We start from the raw sequence: 14,457 nt of genomic DNA on the forward strand, positions 1-14,457 counted from the left end.
CATTTCCTTCATGAGTCATTTTCAAAGACTCATATATGTCATAGGCCGTTTCCCTGTTAGATATCTTCTCATACTCAGCATGAGAGATAGCATTCAGCAAAACAGTTCTGCATTTATGATGATTCCTGAAAAGCTTCTTCTGATCATCATTCATTTCTTGCCTTGTCAACTTTACGCCACTGGCATTTACTGGATGTTTGTAACCATCCATCAGAAGATCCCATAGATCACCATCTAGACCAAGAAAGTAACTTTCCAGTTTATCTTTCCAGTATTCAAAGTTTTCACCATCAAATACCGGCGGTCTAGTATAACCATTGTTACCGTTGTATTGCTCAGCAGAGCCAGATGTAGATGCAGGTGTAGACTTTTCACTTTCATCAACCATCTTTTACTGAAGCGTTTTTCTCTTCCTGAATATTTTCTAAACACGGTTAAGTGCTTGCACCTTAGAACCGGCGCTCTGATACCAATTGAAGGATAGAAAAACACTTAGAAAGGGGGGGTTTGAATAAGTGTAGCTTTAAAAACTTGACAGATAAAAATAAATTGCACAGTTATTTTTATCCTGGTTCGTTGTTAACTAAACTACTCCAGTCCACCCCCGCAGAGATGATTTACCTCAACTGAGGATTTAATCCACTAATCGCACGGATTACAATGGTTCTCCACTTAGTCAGCAACTAAGTCTTCCAGAGTCTTCTGATCACACACTGATCACTCCAGGAACAACTGCTTAGATACCCTCTAAGACTTTTCTAGAGTATTCTGATCCACACGATCACTCTAGTTACAACCTGCTTAGATAACCTCTAAGACTTCCTAGAGTATTCTGATCCACACGATCACTCTAGTTCCTTACAACTTAATGTAATCAATTCTAAGAGTATTACAATTGCTTCTTAAAAGCTATAATCACAAACTGTGATATTTCTCTTAACGTTTAAGCTTAATCTCACTAATATATTACAACAGCAATGTAGTGAGCTTTGATGAAGATGAAGATTCTGAGCTTTGATTAGAACAGAGTTTCAGCAAGTTAATATGAGTTGTTTTGGTGCAGAATCGTTAGAATCATTAACCTTGCTTCTCATCAGAACTTCATATTTATAGGCGTTGGAGAAGATGACCGTTGAGTGCATTTAATGCTTTGCGTGTTCCGTACAGCATCGCATTTAATGTTATACGCTTTTGTCAACTACCTCGAGCCTTGTTCACGCTGTGTCTACTGACGTAGCCTATAATAGCTTTTAACGTTCCTTTTGTCAGTCAGCGTAGCTTGCCACTTGTACTTCCTTCTGATCTGATGTTTGTGAATACAACGTTTGAATATCATCAGAGTCAAACAGCTTGGTGCAAAGCATCTTCTGATCTTCTGACCTTGAAGTGCTTCTGAGCATGATACCATTAGAACTTCAGTGCTTCTGATCTCATGTTCTTCTGATGCTTCCATAGACCCATGTTCTGATTCTGCTTCGACCATCTTCTGATGTCTTGCCAGACCATGTTCTGATGTTGCATGCTGAACCCTTTGAGACAAAGCTTCTGAGCGCTGAATTATGCGTACTCTTTATATATTTCCTGAAAAGGAAATTGCATTGGATTAGAGTACCATATTATCTTAAGCAAAATTCATATTATTGTTATCATCAAAACTAAGATAATTGATCAGAACAAATCTTGTTCTAACAATATAATCCTACGAATTGACTCCATGCTCTAATCGTTTATCATGTACAGTGATCATGGACATAAACATAATTATCATAAAAAAAGACTGAAGAGTCAAGAGTACGAGTGAGTTTGTTAACATATATTAGATTAAAAGGACAATCAGGAATGTACAGGTCAGTGTCTAAAGACAAGTTTGGAAGTGGGTGTGCATGCCCAAGTCCTTGAACTTTGATCTTAGATCCATCTGCTGTAATGATAGAAGGAAAATAATCAGAATAAGACAAGTGAGATAAAAGATATTTATTATTAGTTATATGATCGGAGGCACCAGAGTCAAGGACCTAAGGCCCAAGAGAGAATGTAGAAAAAAATGCTACATTATTACCATTCTGAGCAACAACAACAGATGATGATGGTTGATGGGATAGTTTGAATTAAAGGAAATCATTGTAATCAACTGCGTGAATAGTAATGTCTTTTGTGATAGTCGGTTAAGCAATAACAATAACTCGTGGTTGTGATTGTTGCTTTCTTGCCAGCAACTTGTGGTTGTGATTGTTGCTCTCTTGCCAGCAACTCGTGGTTGTGATTGTTGTTGTCTTGCCTTTGTACGATCTCTTGCCTTTTGTGTGGTTTTCGTTGTTGATCTCTTCCTTAGATAACATCTTAGAATATGTGGGATGGGCCTAACTCATCTCTATAAAATCGATTTGTAGGGTGAGTATTACCCCCACTTATAAAGACATATTTAGACCAGATATTATCCGATGTGGGACTCTTAACACTCCCTCATGCCATGGATTAGATGTCTAAAGTGTATAACTAAATGGTGGATGGCCCAATAATGTAAATTTGATAGCAGATGACTCAATGGATCTTAAACAAGGCTCTGATACCATGTTGTAATTATATTTCTGTGTGTCAAATAAGATAACACATGTTGTATATTTATATGGAAATATGGTTATACACGATAGGAAATAATATAATTACAATTTTGACTAATTGAATATCAATCATGACTAATTGATTTCTAACAGGTTCTTCCTAGAATTATGAGTGGCTCACCACACCAAGAATCATTCGTGATTTTAACTTTTGATCTAATGAGCAACGAGGCTTGTGGTGAATGTTTTTGTATTCTAATTTCACACCATGTCATATTGAAGAGATATATGGTATTTGATGATACCAATAGGTCTCAAAACCCTATGCCTAAGCAGTATTTCTCAATTATCATTACTAGAGATCTCAGTCCCAATTCACCCATGTATTTAGGCCTTATCACCTTCGCCTAAGCTACAATAACAAGCATTCTTTTGTGAACTTCACATTCTAGATTCCTAGTGTATCTTTCAATGAATATAAGGAGTGATGAATCCTATGAGTAGACACTTATAGAGTGAGTTATCCTACCATGTATGATAGTTTAGACTATAAAAGCTCTTCCTTCCATTGATAAAAGTGTTCCTCTCCAATCAAAAAAAAATTTCAACTATTTTATCAACAACGTGAAGTAGAAGTATTTTTCACTCTACCTTTGAAAATTGGGACCCCTATGTAATTAAAAGGGAAATATATTTTCGTGAAACCTCTTGAGAGAAGGATTTAATTAAGCCAAACCTTAGATATAGAACCTGCATAAATTGTTGAATTGAATAGCAAAAGAGCATAGATGATAAACTATCACCTTGCTTGATCCTCTTTCACACTTGAAGTAACCATGAAGGGATCCATTGATTGCCCCACACATATAAGCATAGGAGAGAATGGTAGAAATCAAGTCGAAGAACTCCTTACTGAAAACAAACCTGGATATCACTCTTAGAAGAAAATCTAAATTTGCTATTGCTAAAAAGTACAGTGAACACAACGCTTTGTTTTGTAGGGATGTATGTAGTGTTTTAGGATATTTGGCTTTGTTTAAGGCTAGCTTACATAGGATTATGAAGGTTTATGTATACAACATTTTGTGAAAAAGATTGGATATATTTTTCCCTTCAATGATATATATATATATATATATATATATATATATATATATATATATATATATATATATATATATATATATATATATATATATATATATATATATATATATATATATATATATATATATATATATATATATATATATATATATATATATATATATATATATATATATATATATATATATATATATATATATATATATATATAGGGGACGACTCAAGTGAGAACACTTGGTTATTATGAGAAATGAGAACAATGAATCACGACCATTAGATTTTGATTTTGTTGATTTTAATGGACTAGATTGGTTTCTCTTTCTATGATCTTCAGTATTTATTTTAAATCAAGATAGAAAGAGAAACCAATCTAGTCCATTAAAATCAACAAAATCAAAATCTAATGGTCGTGATTCATTGTTCTCATTTCTCATAATAACCAAGTGTTCTCACTTGAGTCGTCCCCTATATATATATATATATATATATATATATATATATATATATATATATATAAGGATCCTCTAGGCCTGGTTCTGACAGTGATTACCCCCACATCCTCATCTAGAACATGAAGATGGGATGATTTGTTCTCTCTTGGATCATGAGGGAAAACATCTTTCTCTCTTGACTAACTTATCCCCTTAGTTACTCTAGGGACACATTATTTCCCATGTTTATCCAACAAATGGATAGTGGGAGTTAGTTAAGGCATCCCAAGCCCAATAAGACGATCTTTTACCTAACTTTAGAGCAGCCTTGAGCCCCGTAATGGGCGGTCTATAACCAAAGTGTCAAATGCCCACCCGATGTTGAGACAATAGGCTTGTATCATACAATCATTGAACTTCCTACTTGAGATCCAATAAAATTATCCTAGTACATAATTCAAGGTGTCAAAAGCCTTGGTGACATACTTTGTTATAATTGAATTTAAAATTAGCGATAGAAATTGGCCATACTTTGTTATATAGAAGGATTTTCATGTCCTTTAGCATGGTAATTTAACTTCTAGAATGATTAATTTTGGCCATACTATAAAAGAATGATGTGTTCCTATCACCTTCACATTGTTAAGTAATTTTGGATTTTTTCTAGAACAACCCTTCTCTATCCAAAGCCTTATTCAATTCCATTTAGGTCATATTATCTTTTTAAAGTATATTCACTCTATCTCCTGTCTCTGAAATTGATTCTCGAATTTTGAAGAGATCGAAAGTTAAGTTTTTCACCTAGTTGTTCATATCCCCATAAACCTATTTGTTTCACTATCTGACCTTAACCTTAAGCAATTGTAGCTTCTTGTTCATAATGTACATAGGACAACCCACAACATGAACATTCCAACAGTTTTGGATAAAGTTATGGCATTCTTCATGCATAGATCACATCTTATTGAATTGCATTAATATACATGGAACCACAATCATTAATCAAACCATTCCAATCTTGTTTCAACTAAGTCATTCTCTAATATACCATTAGACCAAGTAAAAAGTGTCCTTAATATTGATATCCATCAAGCTGTTAGAATCCATCCAAATAAGAAAGATAAAAAAAAATAATTCAAAATAGGTATTATGTTCAGGGGTATGGTTCCCTTGGTGCATTTAAGATGGAATTATGTCATTCTACACATTTTAAATTAAATTTTTAAAATGATAAATAATCTATTAGTTTTAAAGATAATTTTATTGTAATTATAGCTTATGGATTTAAATTTAAATTTTTAAAAAATTCGACTTATTAATTTGTTAAAAAATATGATATAATATCTAATAAAAAAATGATATAAAAAAAATTGATAGTTCCTATATGTTGTGAAACGGAGAATAATATAGATATATATATTAATCAATATGTACTTTTCAGTATGAAATTTCTTTGAAAGTTTCAATTAAGGAAAATAATAAACACCGTGAAACTATAAATAGTCTTAGTTAGACAAGTAGATATCAAATATCATAGAATACTATCAATATTGTGAGATGGGTTATATCTTCAACCTTGCAAATTCAATTTCTTTGCGTTTTCTTATTTTGTTGATAGCAATTACTTTGCTTATGCCGTTTTCTCCAGTTAGTGCAGGTTTGTCTTTGTTCACATTGATATTAACAAATAAATTATGTAGAAAAACATTCATATGCATAGTAATTTTTAGAGAGTATTTAAATTTATTTAATATTAAAATATATTTTGTTTTGTTGATAATAATGTTTAGTTGATTTTGTTGATATTAACATGAGGAAATTAGGAAATTTTCCAAGTCCACCTCCTTCACCAATGAGAAACAAAGGACCAGGACCAAACAACGGTGCGGGTGGAAACCATTGAGGCCATGGCACATAAAACATCATGTTGTGTTGTTTCCTAGACCACAATAGCATGTTATATATATAGAGAAGCAATTTTTAATTTTTAAATGGTTCTTTTGAACTATATAGAATGTAATAAAAAAAAATCATTTTTTTTATATAGACAAAAAATTCAATTGATAGTTTATATATTAAATAGTACATCGTAGATGTTGAATGATTTATTATTAATAGTTATTATTGTTTTACAACATAAATTTAAATATGTGATATGAATTTGTTTTATTTTAATTTCTTTTAATTTAAAATATAAGCAATTAAGACAATGTATGACATTGATAAACAAGAAAATTAGAACACGTATACGTAATATATTTAATATATGTCACATTCTCAGTTGAAAAATAAATCAAATAGAAGAAATATAGAATATTGAAGTTAAAATTGAACAAAAAGAAAATACTTTAAATTTTTTTTTTTATAAGCAAAGGGATGTATTAATAAGCACTAGGGGTGCTTAACCCAAAATTACAAGAAAATAAACCAAACCCACATGAGAACAACCTCCCATAAACCAAAGAGCCAACAAATCAATTAAGAAAAGGTCTCGGATCGACACACCAATCCGGCCAAGAACAACTAGCTTTTTCTTTAAAAAAAATCAAAAACCATTCCCAAGATATGAGCTTGAACAATCCTACCCCATCAAAGGATGCCAAACAAATTTCCTCAAAAATGATTGCATTCCTACACTTCCAAACAACCCAACAAAAAGTCAAACCAAAGAACCAACCTATTTCCATATGGAAAGAAGACTTACAAATTGAATCTAAAGAAGAAAGCCGCTCCAAAATTGTTCCTACCAACGGCACCTCATCAATACCAAGCCAACTATATAACTCGGTCCACCAAGTTCTAGTATAATGACAATGAAGAAACAAATGGTCTAAATCCTCATCGACCCGATTACATAAAGGGCACTTCAACAATTGTGCCTCTACTAAGATTCCCCGCTTCGCCAACTCCGCTTTCGTAGGTAGTCTATTCCAAATCAATCTCCAACCGAAAAGATGAATTCTACTAGGAACCTTAGTCTTCCATAAACAAGAGAAAATAGAAGAAAGAGAGTTCTCCAACGGAGGGTGCGGTAAGTCAAGTAACAAAATGGTATCATAAGCGTTACTTACCGTGAAACCGGAAGGGTTACGCCACCACACAAAAGAGTCTTCTATCAAACGACAAGGTTGAACCGAAGCGAGAAGAATTACAAGTTGATTCAATTGCGCCGCGGCTGTCCCATCCTCGGTCTCACCAAATGTTCCAAAATTCCACCTCCAAATTTCGCCATTCCAACTTCCCATTTCCGCCACCTTCGAATGGGGCGCTTCGGATAACAAGAATAACTCCGGAAACAAAATTCCTAGGGGCGTTGTTCCTATCCAAGCATCAAACCAAAATTCAAAAACAAGACCGGTTCCAAGTTTGCAAGAGATAGAAGAATTAAACCAATTTGAAGTAGTATCCGAATTTTCTCTCCCAATGGAAACTAGATCACGCCACCAAAGAGATACTTTACTTCTCGGATTAATAACGGTATCCTTTATCAAAGTTCTTTGAATGTCTCCATACCTACAAGAAAGAATGTTAGTCCATAAAAAATTTTCATTGTTCAAGATGCGCCACTTCCACTTGCTAAGAAGCGCTAAATTGAACTTCCCACAATGCTTCACACCAAGCCCTCCTTCTTTCTTTGGTAGACAAACTTTATCCCAACTAATCCAATTAATCTTCTTCTTATCTTGTTCTCCACTCCAAAGAAAAGATCGTTGAATCGCGATAATTTCCGAGATAATGGATTTTGGTGCCTTGTAAAAAGAGAAGACGAAGATTGGAATACTAGACAAGATGGAATTCAACAACACCACCCTACCGCCAATGGAAAGTTGTCTATTTTGCCAACTTCCAATGCGTCTTCTAAGTTTTGAGATTAGCGGTCTCCACACCTCACATCTTCTAGGATTAACACCAACCGGAATACCAAGAAAATTAAAGGAAGAAGAGCCAATCGCACAATTTAAGAAGGAAGACCCGGCTTGAATGAAATCCGGATCAAGATTCACTCCAAAAAGCCGACTTTTATTCAAGTTGACCCGTAGACCGGACACAAGCTCGAAGCCTCGAAGAATGGCCTTAAAAGTCCAAAGGTTATTCCACGAGTCTTCACCAATCAAAATTGTATCATCGGCAAATTGAATAATTTCAAAGTGTTGATGATCATCCAAGCTAAACCCTTTAAAATCTCCTAAAGAGGACGCTACTTTTACCATAGCCGTCAAACCCTCCGCCACCAACAAAAAGAGAAAAGGAGAGAGAGGATCTCCTTGTCTTAATCCTCTAGTAACCGAAAACTCCCGGGTTGGACTACCATTAACAAGGACCGACATTGAACTATTGAAAACTAGTGCTTCAATCCACTTCCTCCATTTTACGCCAAACCCCATCCTTCTTAAGAGATATCTTAGAAACTCCCACGAGACACAATCATAAGCCTTCTCAAAATCAACCTTCACCATCATGCACCTTCTTTTGTTTCTCTTAGCAAAATCCAATAACTCATTAACCACAAGCACACCATCCAACATATTCCTATTAGGAATAAAAGCCGATTGACATTGCGATACAAGCTGATTCATCACCACCTTCATTCTAGTAGCAAGCAATTTTGCCAAAATCCTATACATACTACCAATTAGGCAAATGGGAAGAAAATCATCCAAAGTGACGGGATTATCAACCTTAGGAATCAAGGCCAAGAAAGAAGCCGTAACCGCTTTAGGAAGCACGGCAAAAGTATGAAATTCACTAACAAACCCAACAATCTCATCTTTCAAGAACGACCATCCTAGCTTATAAAAACCCATTGAAAAACCATCGGGTCCCGGACTTTTGTCACCATCACAATTACAAATAACATCTTTAATCTCATCTTCCGTAAAAGGTAACTCAAGATTCTTAGCTTCCGAAGTAGAAATAGAAGCAAAAGAAACTCCATCCAACAAAGGCCGCAAAGGCATAGTTTCCTCAAATCTCTTACCAAAATGACTCCACACCTCTTCTTTTATCAACGCAACACTATCAATCCAACCATTGGAAGTATTCAACCCCAAAATAGCATTCCTTCTAGCTCGCGTCTTCATGGCTTTGTGGAAGAACTTAGAATTGGAATCTCCTTCCGCAAGCCACGCACATCTAGCCTTTTGACGAAGAATACTTTCCTTTAATCGAATCGATTCCCACACTCTAGAGGATGCCGAAGTTCTTCTAGCCACAAGATCCGTCAAATCCAAAGAAGTGGATCCCGAAGCTACCAAATCAAGATCATTCAAGTCATTTATCGCATTTTCCACTTCAAGATTTAAGATACCAAAGACCTCTTTATTCCATCTACGCAACTCTCTCCTTAACAACTTAAGCTTTTCTTTGAAAGAATAAATCGCCTTTCCACGAATCAAAAAAGTCCTCCATCTATCCTCCACAAAACCCAAAAAATCATCATGTTTTGTCCAACAATTAAAAAATTTGAAAGGTTTTGGACCCCAATCCATCAACCCGGCTTTAATCCATATAGGGCAATGATCCGAAACATCTCTCGATCCCACCACTTGACCCCCCACCTTCCAATTCTCAATTATAAAATCCGAACAAAGGAATCTATCCAACCGACTCATACATTTCCCATCCAAGCTAAACCAAGTAAAATTCCTTCCAATAGGTATCGGATCCACCACTTCCATATTTTCAATGAAAGCATTAAATTCCTCCATCTCGCGCCTATTCACCAAACCACTCGAATTCTTCCGTTCCGATTCAACTCTAATGGCATTAAAATCACCACCCAAAAACCACACTCCCACCGGAAATCTCCTCTTACAATCTTCCAACTCTCTCCACAATCTTCTTTTATTAGTCAAAAAACAAGATGAATACACATTTACAAAGTATATCAACTGATTTTTCCAGTAACCACATAAACCTAAGAAGCCTTCTCCATTAAAACTGGATAAATAACAAAAAATTTATAGCATGAAAAAATAAATAAAATGAAGTTAAAAGTACAACCTAGTGCTAAACATTAAAACGGTCAAATTAGTTTGTAACCTGTTACAAAATATCTAAAAGAGAGTTAAATTTGATGGGCGAATATCTAAAACTCATCCTATTGATATATATTCCTCTCTTTATAAAAAACTATTGTGTAAGGTTTTTATAAATTTATATTTATATATGAGATGATAGAATTTATATCTATTAAATATTGAAAAGAAAATCTTATAACTATATATAAAGAAGAGGTAAAACATGATTTCATGTTTTGGTATAATTTATTTTTGTTCCAATTATACTTTTTTAATTTTTATTTTTAACTTCAACTTTTCTCTTTTATTACTTATTAGGGTTAAGTATGTTTTTGGTCTCTATAAATATCTCAAATTTTACTTTTAGTCCCTATTAAAAAATGACATATTTTAGCCTCTATAAAATTTTTATGCATGCAGTTTTAGTCCCTACTATTTTTTAAAATTTTGAAAACAATTTAATTAGTCTTAAAATTTTAAATTTTTAAATAAATTTTTTCATACGTTTTTAGAATATCATAAAATATTTCTTTACGAAATTATAGAATTTTTTATAATGATAAGAATTAAATATGAATTTTGTAAATTTCAAAAGATAATGATAAAATCTGTCAATATATTTACAAAACAAAACAAATAGAGGTTGTTGCCTGTTCCAATCTCTATTTACAAAACAAAATCTGTCAATATATTTTTTCTAAAAATCTAAGAGTAAGGGTTAACATTAAATGTGAAACAACTCAAATAGCTGGTCCTCTTTGACATCGATTCTATAAGTTGAGGTACGAAATGCACCCAACCAATTCAGAACAAAAACAAAAACAAAAAACAAAATCAAACATAAAAGAGAAAAAACACAAACGGTAAAATATACATAAATTGTATAAATTGAGGTACAAGACGTACCAAACTAATTAGGAGCAAAAATAAAAACAAATATCCAAACCGACCACACACAAAAATAATAATAAAAAAACATAGTAGAGAAGTCAAACTAAGCAATCCACACGACAATAATCTAAATGAAAAACAGATTAGATCTCAACTAGTGAAAACCATCATTAATGTAAACAAAAAGATCACTAAGAACACATTACCAAAATAGCAGGTCAATGACTCTTAAGCCATAATTAACTCATGAGACAACATGATTTTCAAGTCAATCGAAGAAAACAGAGGATTAAACTACCAACCTACCAAAAAATCACTTTCAAGTAAGAAAAATACTCATGTCTTCCACATATTACATTGTGGAATACGTATAAGTAAGGACAACATTATTTCGAAATTTTTAAATGTATTAGACAACTAAGTCATATGGTAGGGGATTAAGACAAGGAGACCCACTTTCTCCTTTTCTTTTTGTTATGGTGGCGGAGGGATTGGAGGGACTTGTGAGAAAATCTATTGAAGTGGGGCATTTCCAAAGCTTTTCGATTAATGGATCTTGTTCGGTGGATTTGCTTCAATTCGCGGATGATACGTTAATTGTTGGGGAGAGTACTTGGAATCATGTGTGGGCGTTAAGGGCGGTGCTCCGGGCTTTTGAACTTGTGTCGGGGCTTGGAATTAATTACAATAAAAGCAAGTTGATAGGTATTAATTCTAATATTCACTTTTTAGAGGCGGTTTCTCATTTCTTTTCTTGCAAATTAGAAGATAGCAACTTTTATTTTCTTGGCATTCCTATTGGTTTCAACCCGCGAAAAGAAGCTACGTAGTATCCTCTTTTGGCTAAGTTAAAGAACCGGTTGGAAGGGTGGTCGAATCGGTTTTTAAACTTAGGTGGTAGGATTACTCTCCTAAAATCCGTTTTGAGTTCTTTGGCTATTTTCACTCTTTCTTTTTACAAGATTCCGAAAAAACTGGCTATGAAGATCACTAGTATTCAAAGCAAATTTTTATGGGGTGGAGTAGAGGAAAGAAGAAGGATTCATTGGGTTAAGTGGGATGATGTCACTCTTCCAATGCATAAAGGGGGTCTTGGAGTCAAAAACATTAATTTGTTTAATATGGCTCTTCTTAACAAGTGGAGATGGAGGATTATTCAAGGACAAGATTCTTTGTAGTTTAAAATTTTGCACTCGCGGTATGGAGACATGACTTCCAATATGTTCGGAGGTGGAAGTAACAAGAAAGCTACAAAATTCTCTTTTTGGTGGAAAGATATTCAAAAAATTATTTCTTATTCTTTCCGTGATCCTTTGGTTGACTCTTGTAGGTTCTCCGTTCATAATGGTTTTGCAACCCTTTTTTGGGAGGCTAGGTGGTTGAACGTTACTTCTTTGAAGGATTTGTTCCCGGATTTATATGGCATTTCTCGGTTAAAGTTTGTATCGGTAGCGGCCATGGGAGGTTGGAAGGACGGAGTGTGGGTTTGGGGAGATCTCGGTGTGTCGGAGTTAGAGATGGGAGAGCTCGGCTTGGAGGCGGATTTTGCGGTTTTATTAGGGCTTGTGGAGGGTTTCAAAGGTTGGAAGGGGGGAAAGGATTCCATTGAGTGGGATTATTCCGAGGACAAGGATTTTACGGTAGCATCTTGTTACACTTTCTACAATAATCTTCGTATTCATCATGGACCACCTAATAGGAATGACGAAGCTTTTGGGTTGTTGTGGAAGTTGGATGTCCCTTTCAAAATCAAGGCTTTCGGTTGGAGGCTTTTTCTTGATAGGCTTCCGGTGAAAGATTTGTTGAAGATTAGAGGTATTACCATTCCCTTGGATGATTTAAATTGCTTTTTTTGTGGTAATTGGTTGGAATCTAGTTCCCATTTATTTTTTAGTTGTTTGGTGGTGAAAAATATTTGGAGTGAGATAGCTAATTGGGTTGGTAAAGGGGATAGAGTAGAGAGTGAGTGTTTATCGAATTTTATGGATTGGCACTTGTTTTTTCATAGCAAAAAAGTTAAACATAGGAAGTTGGGAGTGGTGTGGCTCGCCACCACTTGGACCATTTGGTTGGTTAGGAATGGTGCTTGTTTCCAGAAGGAAGTTTGGAATGTGAATAATATCGTTTGGAATGCAAAGCATTTGGCATGGAGATGGTCTTTTTGCGGGAAAATTACGCACCCCAATTACTCTTTCTACGAGTTTTGCAAGGATCCCTTGCATTTTTTGTCGTAGCCGTAATTGGTTTGTAATTTTTTTTGTCGGGTTATTTCCGTTTCTCGTGTAAACAGGTTGGAGAACCCTTAGTTCTCCGTTTATTAATATATCTTGCTTACACAAAAAAAATGACAAGATTACATATAATTCTCCACACCTATCTCCCCATGCAAAACACAATATTATAAAGCTCAAAAAGAGATGAAAGATCTCCAAGAACTACTAAAAATATGCTTAACCACCTAAAAATCTTATACCACAAAGATGTCAGCCACCACCTCATAGGTCACAAACATATGAAAGTACAACTACCCACGCCTATTACATAAAGCACACGAGACACCCTAAGGATCGATTGTGACATTTATTTTTAACAAAATAACCCTAGTTTGGATCTTATCGTGTCACGAGTACACAATCAATTTCAAAGAAGTCCAACTTCCCTGTATGAGAGGTAAAACCTAGTTATCTCTGCTGAAAAATAATTACAAGCGTGGGTAGTTTAAAGAAGTCCCATATTGGTTAGGAATATGGAGACTTGAGTATTTATAAGTGGGAGAACTCACACACCTATCACCTTAAGGTTAGGGGTGAGTATGTGGTGTGTCTCTCACAAAGGTGTGTTTCTCAAAAGGAAAATCCCCAAGTGTAAAGATGTCCCATCGTGTTGACCCCTCTAAATTGCCCTATTAAATGGTATCAAAGCCTTTGGTTCGAGTGAACTAACCGACTTACTTGTATCGAAATGTCCGTAGGAGGTGTTCCATTGAAAAGTGTCAACGGCGATACAAGTGTATGTGGTTAAAAGAACTTCCACTTGAGGGTGGCATTGTGGATAGAGTCACACTTGAGGGGGAATGTTGAAATTAGAAATGTGACTAGTGTGGGAAAGTCTTACATTGTCAGAGCCCGGTTGGTTGTGGGGGGCGGAAGTGGATCCTATTGTGGATCAAGACTAGTGATGTGGGTGACTCACACTTGTGGAGGATATTATTGGATTTCAAGTGTGACAGTTTTGTTAAAGTCCCACATCAACTATGAATGGAGGAAATGTTGGATTTATAAGAGAGGTGACTCATACCATATATATATATATATATATATATATATATATATATATATATATATATATATATATATATATATATATATATATATATATATATATATATATATATATATATATATGAGTATTTAGTATGTATTAATATTACTAAGAATCATCTATGAC

At 34.5% G+C, this 14,457-nt stretch overlaps 2 protein-coding genes across 2 annotated transcripts; one reads left to right on the forward strand and one right to left on the reverse strand.

The window, feature by feature from the left end:
* Positions 1–6,573: 6,573 nt before the first annotated feature.
* Positions 6,574–7,344, reverse strand: LOC131596740 (uncharacterized). The gene has a single exon (XM_058869482.1). It carries the CDS (start codon positions 7,342–7,344, stop codon positions 6,574–6,576), a length of 771 nt encoding a protein of 256 aa, XP_058725465.1.
* Positions 7,345–12,218: 4,874 nt separating this feature from the next.
* LOC131596741 (uncharacterized) lies at positions 12,219–13,244 on the forward strand. The gene has a single exon (XM_058869484.1). The coding sequence runs from the start codon at positions 12,219–12,221 to the stop codon at positions 13,242–13,244; it is 1,026 nt and encodes a 341-aa protein (XP_058725467.1).
* Positions 13,245–14,457: the final 1,213 nt, after the last annotated feature.

This window comes from Vicia villosa, linkage group LG4, assembly GCF_029867415.1.
Source record: "Vicia villosa cultivar HV-30 ecotype Madison, WI linkage group LG4, Vvil1.0, whole genome shotgun sequence".
Lineage (NCBI taxonomy): Eukaryota > Viridiplantae > Streptophyta > Magnoliopsida > Fabales > Fabaceae > Vicia > Vicia villosa.